General features: G+C 33.5%; 1 protein-coding gene and 1 long non-coding RNA gene across 2 annotated transcripts; both read right to left on the reverse strand.

Annotated features, from left to right (window-relative positions):
• Positions 1-295: 295 nt before the first annotated feature.
• On the reverse strand, positions 296-6,720 carry LOC130810058 (armadillo repeat-containing protein LFR). Its single transcript, XM_057675990.1, has 8 exons — positions 5,908-6,720; positions 2,873-3,042; positions 2,638-2,780; positions 2,282-2,532; positions 1,220-1,325; positions 1,004-1,142; positions 787-914; positions 296-708 (listed from the first exon to the last, which is right to left on the reverse strand). The coding sequence occupies exons 1-8, from the start codon at positions 6,113-6,115 to the stop codon at positions 453-455; spliced, it is 1,401 nt and encodes a 466-aa protein (XP_057531973.1). The 5' UTR covers positions 6,116-6,720; the 3' UTR covers positions 296-452.
• Positions 6,721-8,120: 1,400 nt separating this feature from the next.
• On the reverse strand, positions 8,121-10,614 carry LOC130810059 (uncharacterized). The gene is made up of 4 exons (XR_009040981.1): positions 10,251-10,614; positions 9,932-10,101; positions 8,977-9,046; positions 8,121-8,538 (listed from the first exon to the last, which is right to left on the reverse strand). It is a non-coding gene; the product is annotated as an uncharacterized LOC130810059 (long non-coding RNA).
• Positions 10,615-12,602: the final 1,988 nt, after the last annotated feature.

Below are 12,602 nucleotides of genomic sequence, written 5' to 3' on the forward strand. Positions count from 1 at the left end.
AACTGACTAAGAGTGTGGGATGATTTTTCAAAAATAGAAATGTATTAGTTATTTTGAAGAAGGCTATGCTTAGGTGAGTAATATCTTACAAATTAAGGTACAGTCAGTCTCCTGAGACGTCTCTCAGACCTAATCTATCAAAACTTATTGCCTATTATTATTTAACATTTTCTTTTATCGGCCGATCAAATTAGAGATGGTCTCTCAAAAAGAGCGTCTCTCACAAGAATTTGTGTTTAAGGTATACTCCTTAATGCGTGCGTGAGCCTCGTGTATTCTTGATTCTTGGGACAAGTTCTGTCATAAAGTCAGGCCTTGCAATATTGAGTTGAGTGTTGATTATACAAATAATAACTTAATTCATTACATTGACATGATTCATCAACACACCAAAACAAAGGGTCATGGTGTAGATTTAAAGCCACATCCTATAATCTAGAGGAGGAAATCTACTACATGCCCCAGACTCCGCGTGCCATTCCTTGTTTGTTGTTTGGTCGAGATGTCAATTCGTACAATATCCTTGCGAAAGTATCAGCATGCTTACCCTCCGAGAAAAGAATCTCTGCAAACGCGTTCTCATATGCAAGGAGAGGACCTCTGTTTTGTGGTTCAGACACGAGGCTTTCTAAAATCGTAGCTGCCTTTCGACAAATTTCTGGTACAGGGTGTGGCGTTTTGATAACTTTCAACAATCGATCCACAGCCCTGGAAGAGAAGTTTTATTAAAAACACCGTAAAGAGATTAAGGAAGCTGTTGACGGAGATAACCAAAAGTAAACTCACCATCGTTCACTTGCTAATTTTAACCTGCAGTCCATATTGACTTCCACGAGATTATAAAGTGCACCTACAGCAGCTGCCTGAGCATCAGACACCGGTAAGCTCAGCAAATCAACTAAACGCTGGTAAATCTGTAATAGATAACGAGTAATTAAAATCTTTCAGAAACTTCAATAAGAAACTAGGGTTAAATCTGTTTTTTTTTTAGTCTAGTAGCGACCTGTGTGGCAAATGGAAGAAGAAATGTTTCATTGTCGGGATTTATAAACATACGGCCAAGGAGTTCTGCTGCAGCACAATGCCATGCTTTGACCTGAGAATCAAGCATGCCCATGATAGCTTGAACCGCACGCTTTTCTCTGATAGCAAGAAGAATATTAGTACTGTGGATTTTTCAGCACTCAAAACAGCGAATTTTACAAGCATAAAAACTCACGTTATGTTAATATAAGAAGGCTTCGATGAACTAAATATTCTCAGATCAAGCAATGGGCCCAAATTCACAATTGTCTCGACAGCATTTGTGACAAGTTCTTCATCCTCTGAAAAATACAATGCAGCTAATAAATTTCACAGCAGTACTTAAATAAAACTTCACAGAGAAAACTACCCACCAATCTTTGGAAAACAGAACAATAGCGTCATTTAATAGATAATTTTTCCTGAGTGGAAAAAATGTCTTACAATCACTATTATTAAACCATGGATCAGATAGTAGGATCATATGGTTCTAAAATTCAAATATAGGAAAATGATCTGGATTGTGTCAAGAATTGGTCAGTTACAAGGACAATTCAAGACCACGAAGGATTATTCAAGTTCAATTATAAGCATAGGATAACACAGATTATTGATGATGGGTCGATCCTACATTTTATATCATTGTTATTAATTAGAACTTAATACTTGGGAACCTCAATTATTCGGAAAATGAATACTGCTAAAAACAAAAGCACCTATATTTTGCTATAAAAAACCAGTGCAATCTCTCTCTGGTTAACATAAGTTGACATCAATTTTATGCCTCCCTCATTCGACACATTCTTGTCACTTTTAGATCTCCATCAAGTTTCTTTTCACATGTTACGATCCAAAGTTCTGTAGCTATCAAATAAGTTGTTATACTGTATTACATACCTGACATACCCAGTGAAGTGTTTGTTGATAGAAATTGTAGGAGTTGACATGTTCAATTGTAAGTGGAAAGCAAACAACAAATTTAAAAGTTGTTAATACAACATGGGCCACAGACTTATGTTATCATTTTCTGGAATGCTTATTAATTATTTGATAGCATTATTACAATCTGATTCTACCATCCTTGTGGATCAAAGGTAGGATCTGATTTTTTAGCATTGCTTATAATTGAATTGATCATGAACAAGCACACCTTAACATATTTTTTCTCATCTGAAGAAATTACATCAAGTCTTATATTTGATTTTGGCGACAGATCTGAATTCATTCGCAAATGTGTAAAATTGTTACTCATACTCACCAATAATCTGATCTTCTATACACTGGAATACCGTTTCCAAACAGTGGCGGTGTTGAGCCATGATGACTTCATTTTCAGGCATGAATGAGAAGTTACGTAGGATATTAGATGCAGCAACAGCACACAGCTGCTTTTCTGCACGCCCATCATCATCTAAATTAAATAAGCCATCTTCCTCAAACCACCAATCAGTAGGTCGATGTCTTGCTGCACTTTTTTGTGATGAAGGATCAATACCAGAACCAGAAACACTACACAAACATTTTTCACAATCAGCTGTAGTCTTAAACTCGAAAATGAAACTCAAAGTCAGTAAGCACAGGGGAAATAACTAATAACATTGAATTAAAATTTACATTGATTGTGAGTTATTGTCATTGGAGGCCAAAGCGTCATATTCATTTCCAAAACCTGTTACAAGAGCATTCGATCCCAACAACCTCACTCGTCGATTCCTTGAAAAATCCCTAGGTACAGCTATGTCACGCCAGTCATCAATCTGTAAAATTGAAAAGCAAGGTTCCAAATCGCCATTATTGCCTTTGTCAGAAGCCAGAAAGAAAGCAGAATTCAAAACCTGAAATTACATACAATTTGAAGAAGAGCATCCAGCAATCCAGGTATCTTAGCAAGTGGGGTAGCATCTTTGCGAATTTCATCCTTTTCTTTGAAAGAGAGTACAGTAAGAGTATTTAGTGCCCATGTAAGATCACTCTTTAAGCCACTTTGCAGAGCTAAAACAATCCTTTTCTGGTTTTGATCTGAGAATGAAATATAAAATATTCACATATATATTACATTGACAAAAAATAGGATATCACTATTAAATTTTGTAATGCGTGAAGTTTCCATGTTATTTGAGGAAAAGATGCATGCTCTAAACCTTTCCAAAATTTCATTATTAGCATTATACAATCACTACATAAAAAAAGCTCTCACATTAATATCGAACTAAGTGAAAGGTGTGAATCCATGAAGAGATGCACTCCAGATTAGATCAGGCACTTCTTAGAGCATTGACTTGCAGAGGCAAGACTCAAGCTGTCTAATGAGTGCGTGATGCAATTCTTGCTAAGGTGTATATTAAGAATAGTGCAAAAATACGATTTCAGTCACTGTCACGGTAACCGGAAGTTTCACGGTCAATGCAGATGATTTTGCGGTCAATGCGGCCTATATTACAATTGCGGTAAACTCAAAAACCTTTACAATACGGTCGCGTTACGGTGATTCAACCTTGTTTTTGCACTTTGGTAGTAAGGAAATGGTAACAAAAAATAATTGTTTTAGAAAGATGGAGTAAGGAACTGAAACCCTCATCCTTGATTCTCTTACAAGATAGCATCACAAAACCAAGTGTGAGCTACTATGTCTTCTCCATTAAAAGAAATTCCTACTTTTGATCTTACAAATAGAACACCTCCTAGTCTCTGTGGAATTCTAGAGCTTACTGAGTCGCAGATATTGACAACGACACTTCTTGTTTCTCAGATTCCCCCCGCCTCTTGCTGGTTTGCTCTCTAACCGATTTCTTTCTTTCTTATCATCTTCCTTATGTTTTTCTCTGTTCAATTTTCCTTTCTTTCTTATACTATTCATCTCTTTTAGGCTCTTTCTATGCTCTGCTCTCGGGATATCTCTTCAAGTAACATAACTCTTATCGATGATTCTCCCTAATCAAGTTGTAAACAAGTTATGTAGACTACATGATGGAATTGCAAGGTTGGTTGTTCATCATTCAATATTTTAAAACAAACTTAATGCAATATTGGTATGCACATGAAAATGTAAAGAGGCTATTTCGTCAATTGTCATTCTCAAGGTAAATATGCAAAACAAGACAACATCCAAAAGAACAAAAATTAGAATTCAAGGAATATCTAAATTTCCAACCATTATTGTGAAAGTAATTGTGTAAATGGCAATGTTTTCTTTACACAAAGGTAATTTACATATGGGTCTCCACCTGTTGTACTCCAAAAATTTGTTGTAAGGGTTCTCGTTCAATCTTAGATTGAAAAAAAGTTAGGCACACCAAACCCCAAGGTTGCCCAAGCTTAAGCGCAATGCACAAGCAAAATCATGGTCACTTTGTAGGCAAATTACACACCTATTGTTTATTTATTGGTATATAGTAATTTAAAAAATATGTGCCACAAATATAAGATTCTCAAGGCATGAGGGAGGCAGACACTCGATTCCTTAGGTTTATACTTTAAGATCATTTGTAGAGCTTAAAATTCATGGAAGAATTTTGGTCACATATGAGCCTCAAAGCTTGAGTCAAAATTATGAAGATATTATCTTTGATTTTCTAGGTTGAATTACTCAGTTGTCTCTTAACTACCAAAAGCACAAAAAGCTAAAAGCACACTTTTTAGACCTTCTTGTGAGTTGGGCTTCTATGCTCCAAAGCACAATTTTGTGAGCCTTGGTGGACTTTGAGCATAGGCTTCTTTAACAAAGTTAAGCAAACATAAGTAGTGCACTTGCTGAAGGGTTGATGAATAGATAAAAGAGTATCAACAATCAATCTCGCTAGACTGACTTTATATTTAAAAGATGATAAATGGACATAGATTGTAATGGGTACTATATTTGAAGTCTATGATCCAAGTTATGTCGAGCACAGGCTTAATAAACATGGGTACAAGTGCATCAAAAGCTAATGAAGGAAAGGATCTTGTCGGTAAATCCAATTTCAAAGCATCTCAAAAATCCATGGCAATATTTGGTGGATTGGTGAATAAAGGGATGAAAGAGCGCATTTGGAGGGATTTAGTTGATGTACTTGCTAGCTGCTACCAAGCCCTTTCGTCTAGATCCCAAATTAGTTCCAATGAAAGATCTTGAACATCATCTAATGGGGACCAACAAAATTCTAAAATGACATACAAAGACCACTAACTTAATATTAAAAAGCTAAATACTTTATAAATTTGAGGAGAAGAGTAGATATGAACATTGTTGGATCAATAAATATATTTCATGTAAATGAGAATTCTTCCAGGAATATATATATCAAGGGTTTAAATATATCAAAGTACAAGTTAAAAAACAGGTCACTATTATTGCTCTTCCTGGCCTTCCAATTTTGACCGTCATAAAAAACAGATGTTCCTTCCAACCTCTTCTTTTCCCAACTCCCTATCTATTCATTCTTTAATACTACTATATCATTAAACTTATACAGTTACAGTAAATTACATGTGTCGAATCCTTAAGAGTATACAAATTGATTTACACATCTATACACAACAACTCAGAGTGCCACATTTTGAAGTCGTTTTCCAGTCCAAAACCCTAATTCCAAACCTATAGTGATAAGATACACAATGCCAAATGATTCAAAAGCCTAAACAAAACAAATACACAAAACCATGACTATGCGATATGTATATGACAACAATATACTATTCAAAGCACTAAAAGAAACTAAAATTAACAGCGGCAGAAACTATATTTGTAAGAAATTGAATTCAAAGATGAATTAGCTCTTGTTTGATTAATAAATTATGAACAAACTCACGATCAATTAGACAAATTAATAGTTCAACAAAGAGAAAAGAGAGGCAAAATCAAAATTAAAATGTGAAAGAAAAGGGAAAAGGAAGGAGAAGACAAACCAGCAAAAGCGCTATGAACCTGAAGGGTAGGGCCAAGGAGAGTATGAGGTGCGGCTGAATCTGCGGCGGCAGCTACAGCAGCGACAGCGGCACTGTTGGTACCACTTCCGATGGGACGACCTCGTTTAGGCGCTGGAGTCGACGCTCCCCCTCCTCCTCCTCCTCCTCCTCCTCCCCCTCCTTGTTTCCCTTGTTCTCTTTTCTGCATTTTTTCTTTCTTTCTTTCTTTCTCGTGTTTGATTTTTTACTCGGAACTCGGAAGATTTGGATGGTTTCGGAGTTTTTGTTAGTTATGATTTTGTCTATTATTTTAATGTACATCAATTTAAAAAATATGTTAAAATAGTTTGACGGTCTTTGGACCCGGATTCAGATCCGTTTTCAAAAACAAGATCCAGATCCAGATCCAGACCCAGATCCGCGGGTCCAGTTATGCAAGACCCATATCCGGATCCGAGTCCAAAACGGGTCTAACTTGTTTTTGCTTTTTTTTTTTGTATTTTTGAATGTGTTGAGATTGCAATAAAGTGATATTTATAGACTAATGTTAATAATATATATAATTTTACAATCAATCACCCAAAAAAAAGGGTTTATTACCCTCAAATCCGCCACTCCAGCCGCCTGTGAGGAGAGGAGAGAAGATCTGTCGCGGTGGGCCGATGGTTGTCGAGTGTCGAGTCGGTGGGAGTGGGAGGCAGTGTCGAGGGTGATGATGATGAGTGATGTTGTGCTGTTGATGAGTGATAAGTGAATTGATGTGAGGAATTGAGGTCGTGAGGCAGTAGCAGACTAGTAGAGTAGTAGTATTCAAGTGAGGGAGTCTGGGTAATCTATATTTTAATATATTTTTTAGATAAAATAATAATAATAATAATAATAATAATAATAATAATAAAATGGATCCTCCAGATCCGCGGGTCTGGATCTGGGTATGTTTCTCAGATCCGGATCCGGACCCGTGAAATTTAAACGAATTCGGATATGACTCGGATCTCGGATCCGACGGGTCCAATTTTTTAGGACCCAGATCCGTGAAAAAGGATACGGATTCGGGTCGGGTCCAATACTCATTGCCATCCCATTTATATCTAAAGTATTTGAGAGTTCTCCATCTGTTTACTCCCATATCATACCATTTGTCCATTCATCAATGATTTTATAAACCATCCATTTTGATTTGGACATTTGGGGAGACTTGTACCAACAAGTTATGATCTTCCAAGCATCTTTGAGGAAGAAGTTCATAAACCATTCATTTAAGGGCGAAGTAAAAATATTTAATAATTTTAAGATTCTATTTAATTTGTAATTTTCTTAAAAATTGGAACTTAAAAACTAATAATAAAATTCAAAAAAAGAAACTAACATAAATACACTTTAATTTATGGGCTGTGTCTAAGCAGTTTGATGCCTTTTGCATGACTAGAACAACTATGCAGAGATTTTCTCCTAAATTGACCAAATGGCTACAACCTAAGTGGAACGAGGATTTAGACACCAAGATTAAGAATTTAATTTGTGGTTAAATAATTATATAAATGACTATAATTTTTGGATAAAGATTCTGACATTTATATTGATGATGATGAAGAATTACACCACAACTAGAGTGTGGTTGTAGTTGCCCTATAGTTTTAAATACAGCTTTAGTGTTATAAAGTGGCCATGTTGGTAGAGCTACGCAATAACTTCTATCTATAAAGTTTGGACCTCATAGGACGACCATGCTTGTTATTCCATGTCTATATCATTTTATTATATAATAATAACTTGAATAATTTATTCATGCAATTTCTTAGGGGTGGATATGGATCTCAAAGCCCTTTACATGACTCTCATTTATTTCCTCATAATTCTTTAATTAGGCAGGTCCAAAAAAAATATAGAGTAGGTTTTCAATTGACATTAAAAATATTATTAGTAGGTATTTAAAATATTGTAAGTACTTGAGTACTTACTCGGTGGACATCAAGTATAGTGTAAGTAGACTCTAAAGATATTGTAAGTAAACATTAAAAATATAGTAAGTAGGCTCTAAAGATATTGTAAGTAAACATTAAAAATATAGTAAGTAGGCTCTAAAGATATTGTAAGTAAACATTAAAAATATAGTAAGTAGGCTAGTAGGCTAAGTTTATCGAAAAGCATTAAGAATATTGTAAGTAGGCTCTTTAAGTACTTTTTCGGTGGGCATTAAATATACTGTAAGTAGACATTAAGGATATTGTAAGTTGGCATTAAGGATATAGTAAAGGACATTAAGGTTTAATAGGTTAGGCCTGAGAGACGTTGTAACAACCCGACTTACCGTTGACTGAGTAAACAGGGTCATCACAGGTTTTATTTCCCAAGAAACTTAAATCTTAATTCCAAAACTTGAGCTATGGGGTCACCAGTTATAAAACATAGCTAAATCAGCTAATTCTCAAATCAAACACCTAATACAATGTAATCATAAAAGTCATTCTAAAAGTTCAATATAACAACACAACGAAGTCTATTATACATTTACCAAAAACCTAATACAATACTACAACTTCTCACGAATTCAGCTCAATATAACATCCATGTAACTCTAATCATCACCGCTAAGCCATCGTTCCCGATCGGTTCCGATCTGTAAACAATCTAAAAGAGGAAAACAACAAGGGGTCAGGTTAAACTGAATGAGAAGTAACAATCCAAAACAACAAAACACAATAATTCAAAGCATAGGTTTAAAAGCAAAATCAGTTTCCTAGATCTATGTGCGCACATGGAGTCTAGTTGAGAGAAACATCCATAGCTCTAAGGCTATGTCACCTTCGGGTGTAAGGCTATGTCATTTTCGGGTGGTGCTAGTCAATATTTGAATGACAATTCACCTCAAAACAGGGGAATAGGAGACAGTGTCCCACCACTCCATCAATGACCAGCTCATAAGCCCGATCCATTGACCATATCAATATCAGCATAATCATTCATAAAAAAATTTTCTCAACAATATAAATTTCAAAAACTTTAATAAAACACTTTTCAAAAACTGTAGTCTGGCCAGACCCTTTTTAAGGGACTATTACTACTCACCAAAAACGCTTCAAGAAGCTAAATCTGGTTCTCCGCGATCACTAGAAGGGTTCCTCGATGATGTCGCCTCCTGAAGCATAACAAATATAACATCACAACAAAGCATATGGTACTACAAACTAGGCTCATATAACTTATTGCATCTCCTCCTACAACAGTATCTTAGTTCAAGCTTCGATTCTAATATTTCTAATTTCAAAGCTTGCGCAAGTTCTAACTCCAACCCCCAATATCATCAATATATATATATATATATATATATATATATATATATATATATATATATATATATATATATATATAAAACTATGCTTTAGACTAGCTTATATTCTTATAAAGATCATACGACTCCACAATTTCCTTTGTATTTCCAATTCAAACACTTTTATGTTCTTCTAAGCTCAAAACCAAGAATATTTAAAAGAATCCAAGAAACAAAAACAAGAATAAAACTATTTAATTAGAAACACGGCTAATTTATCCAATCAACTAATGATTTCCACACGAACTCTAGATTCTTTCAAGAACATCCCATCATTCATTATTTATCCATTACCATAATTTTCTAAACCAATACGATGATTTCCAACAATATATCTCAAAGTCTTCATTTTCACTATTCTAATTTCTACTACAAAATCCTTATCTTCCAATTAAACAACATATCTAAAAACACTAACTAATCAAAAGCAAGTCATTCAAAGAATCTACTACTAAAATTGCAAGCCACCCTTAAATTCTCATCATCCCATACCTTACTAGTAACATATTTTTCATAAATTTTTCAATTAAAAATTCATCTAATTTACTCATACAAATTTCCAAGATTCATCAACATTAAGGTTTTAGCACATGAATAAAAAAATATACAAGTGGATATATGCCAATGGAAGTAATCTTATATGAACAAGAGCATAAAAAATAAGGAGAAGCAAAAAAAATCAAGAAGGGCTACCTTCTGTTTGACGACGACACTGATATGGAACAAAAATTAGATTCCGAAATAAATTTCCGGCTTGGACCTCGATGCTTAATCAAACAGAACCGAATCTCATTTGTTTTTCCCCATTCGGCAGAATTTCGAAGGACTTGGAAGGAAAATCGATCGCTGCTTTATGAATTCTCCTTCAATGGAGGAAAATAACCACAAAAAAATGTTGATGTTACTTAAAAATCTAATCAAAGATGGGCTAAGGTTCGATTCTTGAGAGGAAAATCAAAAGAATGAGAGAAGAATGGAGTAAAACAACACATAGAGATTGAGAGATTCAAACCTTAATTTTGTTTACACCAATAATCAATCAAGGAGAAAAAGAACATTCATGGAGTGTCTAAGTTTATCCAAAAATGGCGGTATGAGAGGAGAGCTTGCAATGGATCTTGTGAGAACTCAAGGTAGAAGATGGTGATAGTTTAGTTTTTGCCCTAAATTCGCATATCAGAAGAACGAAAGCTTCAACCCTAATTTCAGAGTGAATGTCGACAAGAAAAGCAAGAAAGTCGATTCACTTGTGATTGCTGCTGTTTGTTCGAACGTTTGGGGAAGAAGACGATGTTTGTTGCTGTGTGTACCAGAAGCTAGGAGAGAACGCAGGGAATAAGGGATGAAGAAGGAGGTGTTGTGTGTTTGTTTCTGAAAAGAACAAGAAAATTATAAATTTGGTTGAGGTCATTTTGGCGGCAATAATTCTCTTAAATTTACTCGTTATAAATTATTAATTTTTCAAATGTTACTGACGTTTTTTAAAGATACAGTCTCTCGGGAGAACGACTGATTATAGTACAAGCAAACATATTGAGATATAAAACCATCTGATCCTATAAATAAACTTAAAAATGATACTCCCTCCGTTCCTTTTTTATCTTCCACATTACTATAACGGGTAGTTTCAAAAGTTCTTCCACTTTAGAATACTTTCTATTTTTGGAAAGTTTTTATCTCACTTTTACCCCTTAAAATCCCCCTTTTCTTTTAATGTACCCATTTTCTTTTATTTATAATTATTTTCTCTCTCATACTTTCAATACAATCATTACTTCACACTACTATTTAATTAAAATAATACCCACTACAACCTTATACTTCCAATACAATCATTACTTCCCACTATTATATAATTAAAATAATACCCACTACCACCAAAGATTCTCTTTTTCTTATTCTTTGTGAAATACCCAAATAGGAAGAACAAATAGGAACGGAGGGAGTAATATTTAGTCTTTATCGATAATTATTTATTTTAAAAGTTTTGAATTTGTACTTTATTTATAAATCTCTTTGGTTTGTTATTAGTTTTGTCTTGCATTGCTATTTGTCTTGTGTTTGTATTCCTTTACAAGTTTTGATAAGCCAAATGTTTCACTGGTCTCAACCTTTATAATTAGGATATAGTATGCGTCTTTTGTTCTTTCGAAAATTTGATTATAATTTCTATAAATAAGATATAATAAGTAAGACAATAATAATGAAAAGTTTTAAATTGTAATGTAAATTACTTACTTAAATTACTTTTCTAGCATAAAACGGACATAAAAACTTCATATACATCAATAAATAGTATATCATTTTTTGTAATTATGGAATAATATATATATATATATATATATATTTGAAATAAAAAATATTGTAAGATGGTGAATTAAAATAATAGAATCAATTATAAGTTTCTAACTAAGATCAGATTTGTTGAATTGTATAGTTAAATTGTAGGACTGTAAAATTTCATTTTGATTATCCTAACTTCAATATGAATGAATTTTTTTTTTTGAAAATTGCAAGTAATTAAGAATTACCAAATAGAATAGATGAACTTTGAATTTATTGACTTTTGCCTTTTTTTTTATTTCATCATTCAGGCTCTTATAACTTATTTTATTAATATTTAACAAAGGTATATTGGAAAGCATACTCTAAGGAGATAGTAATATTTTTTAGATTTTAAATTATTTAAATTGCAATACATAAAAATAACACATAAATTTATTTAGGGAAATTCCATGTGGTAGACAAACATTCTTTTAATTCACGTGATGATCTTGACCTTTCAACTCATCCACATGGTAGATAAAAGAGAAGTTTTTTTGTTGACTTTATTCTATTTTTACCCAATCTTGTAGTGACATTTTTTTCAAAAAACAAACATTATATTCACCCTAATTGACACATATTTTGAAATCCAGTCAAAATTAGTACGTAATTTAACCAAAAACTTAACATTTTGTTTAACACAAAAAAAATTAGAAGCTTAAGATCATCACGTAAATTTAAAAACTATTTGTGAAAAAGCAAAAAACTCGAAGTTACCACCTATAATTTCCTATTTATTTATTTTTAATTACTTGAGTAACTCATATTCTGGTGTATTTATTACTTGGGTGGAATAACTTTATCAGCTGGCCTTGGACGCGACTGTCTCAATATGAGACGGATAGCACAATCAGCCTAAAGATAGTTTTCCTCAATATCGCTCGGTACTTGATCTATTTAAAGTCATAATTGATATCTTTAAGGTCAAAATAGAATTTTCAATTAATCATTTTAAGGTCTGAATTAATCATTTTTAGATCAAAATTGAATTTTTTTTAACAAAGCGGCCATGAACTCTTGATTATTTCCAAAAAATATT

The sequence above is a fragment of the Amaranthus tricolor genome, chromosome 4, assembly GCF_026212465.1.
Source record: "Amaranthus tricolor cultivar Red isolate AtriRed21 chromosome 4, ASM2621246v1, whole genome shotgun sequence".
Taxonomy (NCBI): Eukaryota; Viridiplantae; Streptophyta; class Magnoliopsida; order Caryophyllales; family Amaranthaceae; genus Amaranthus; species Amaranthus tricolor.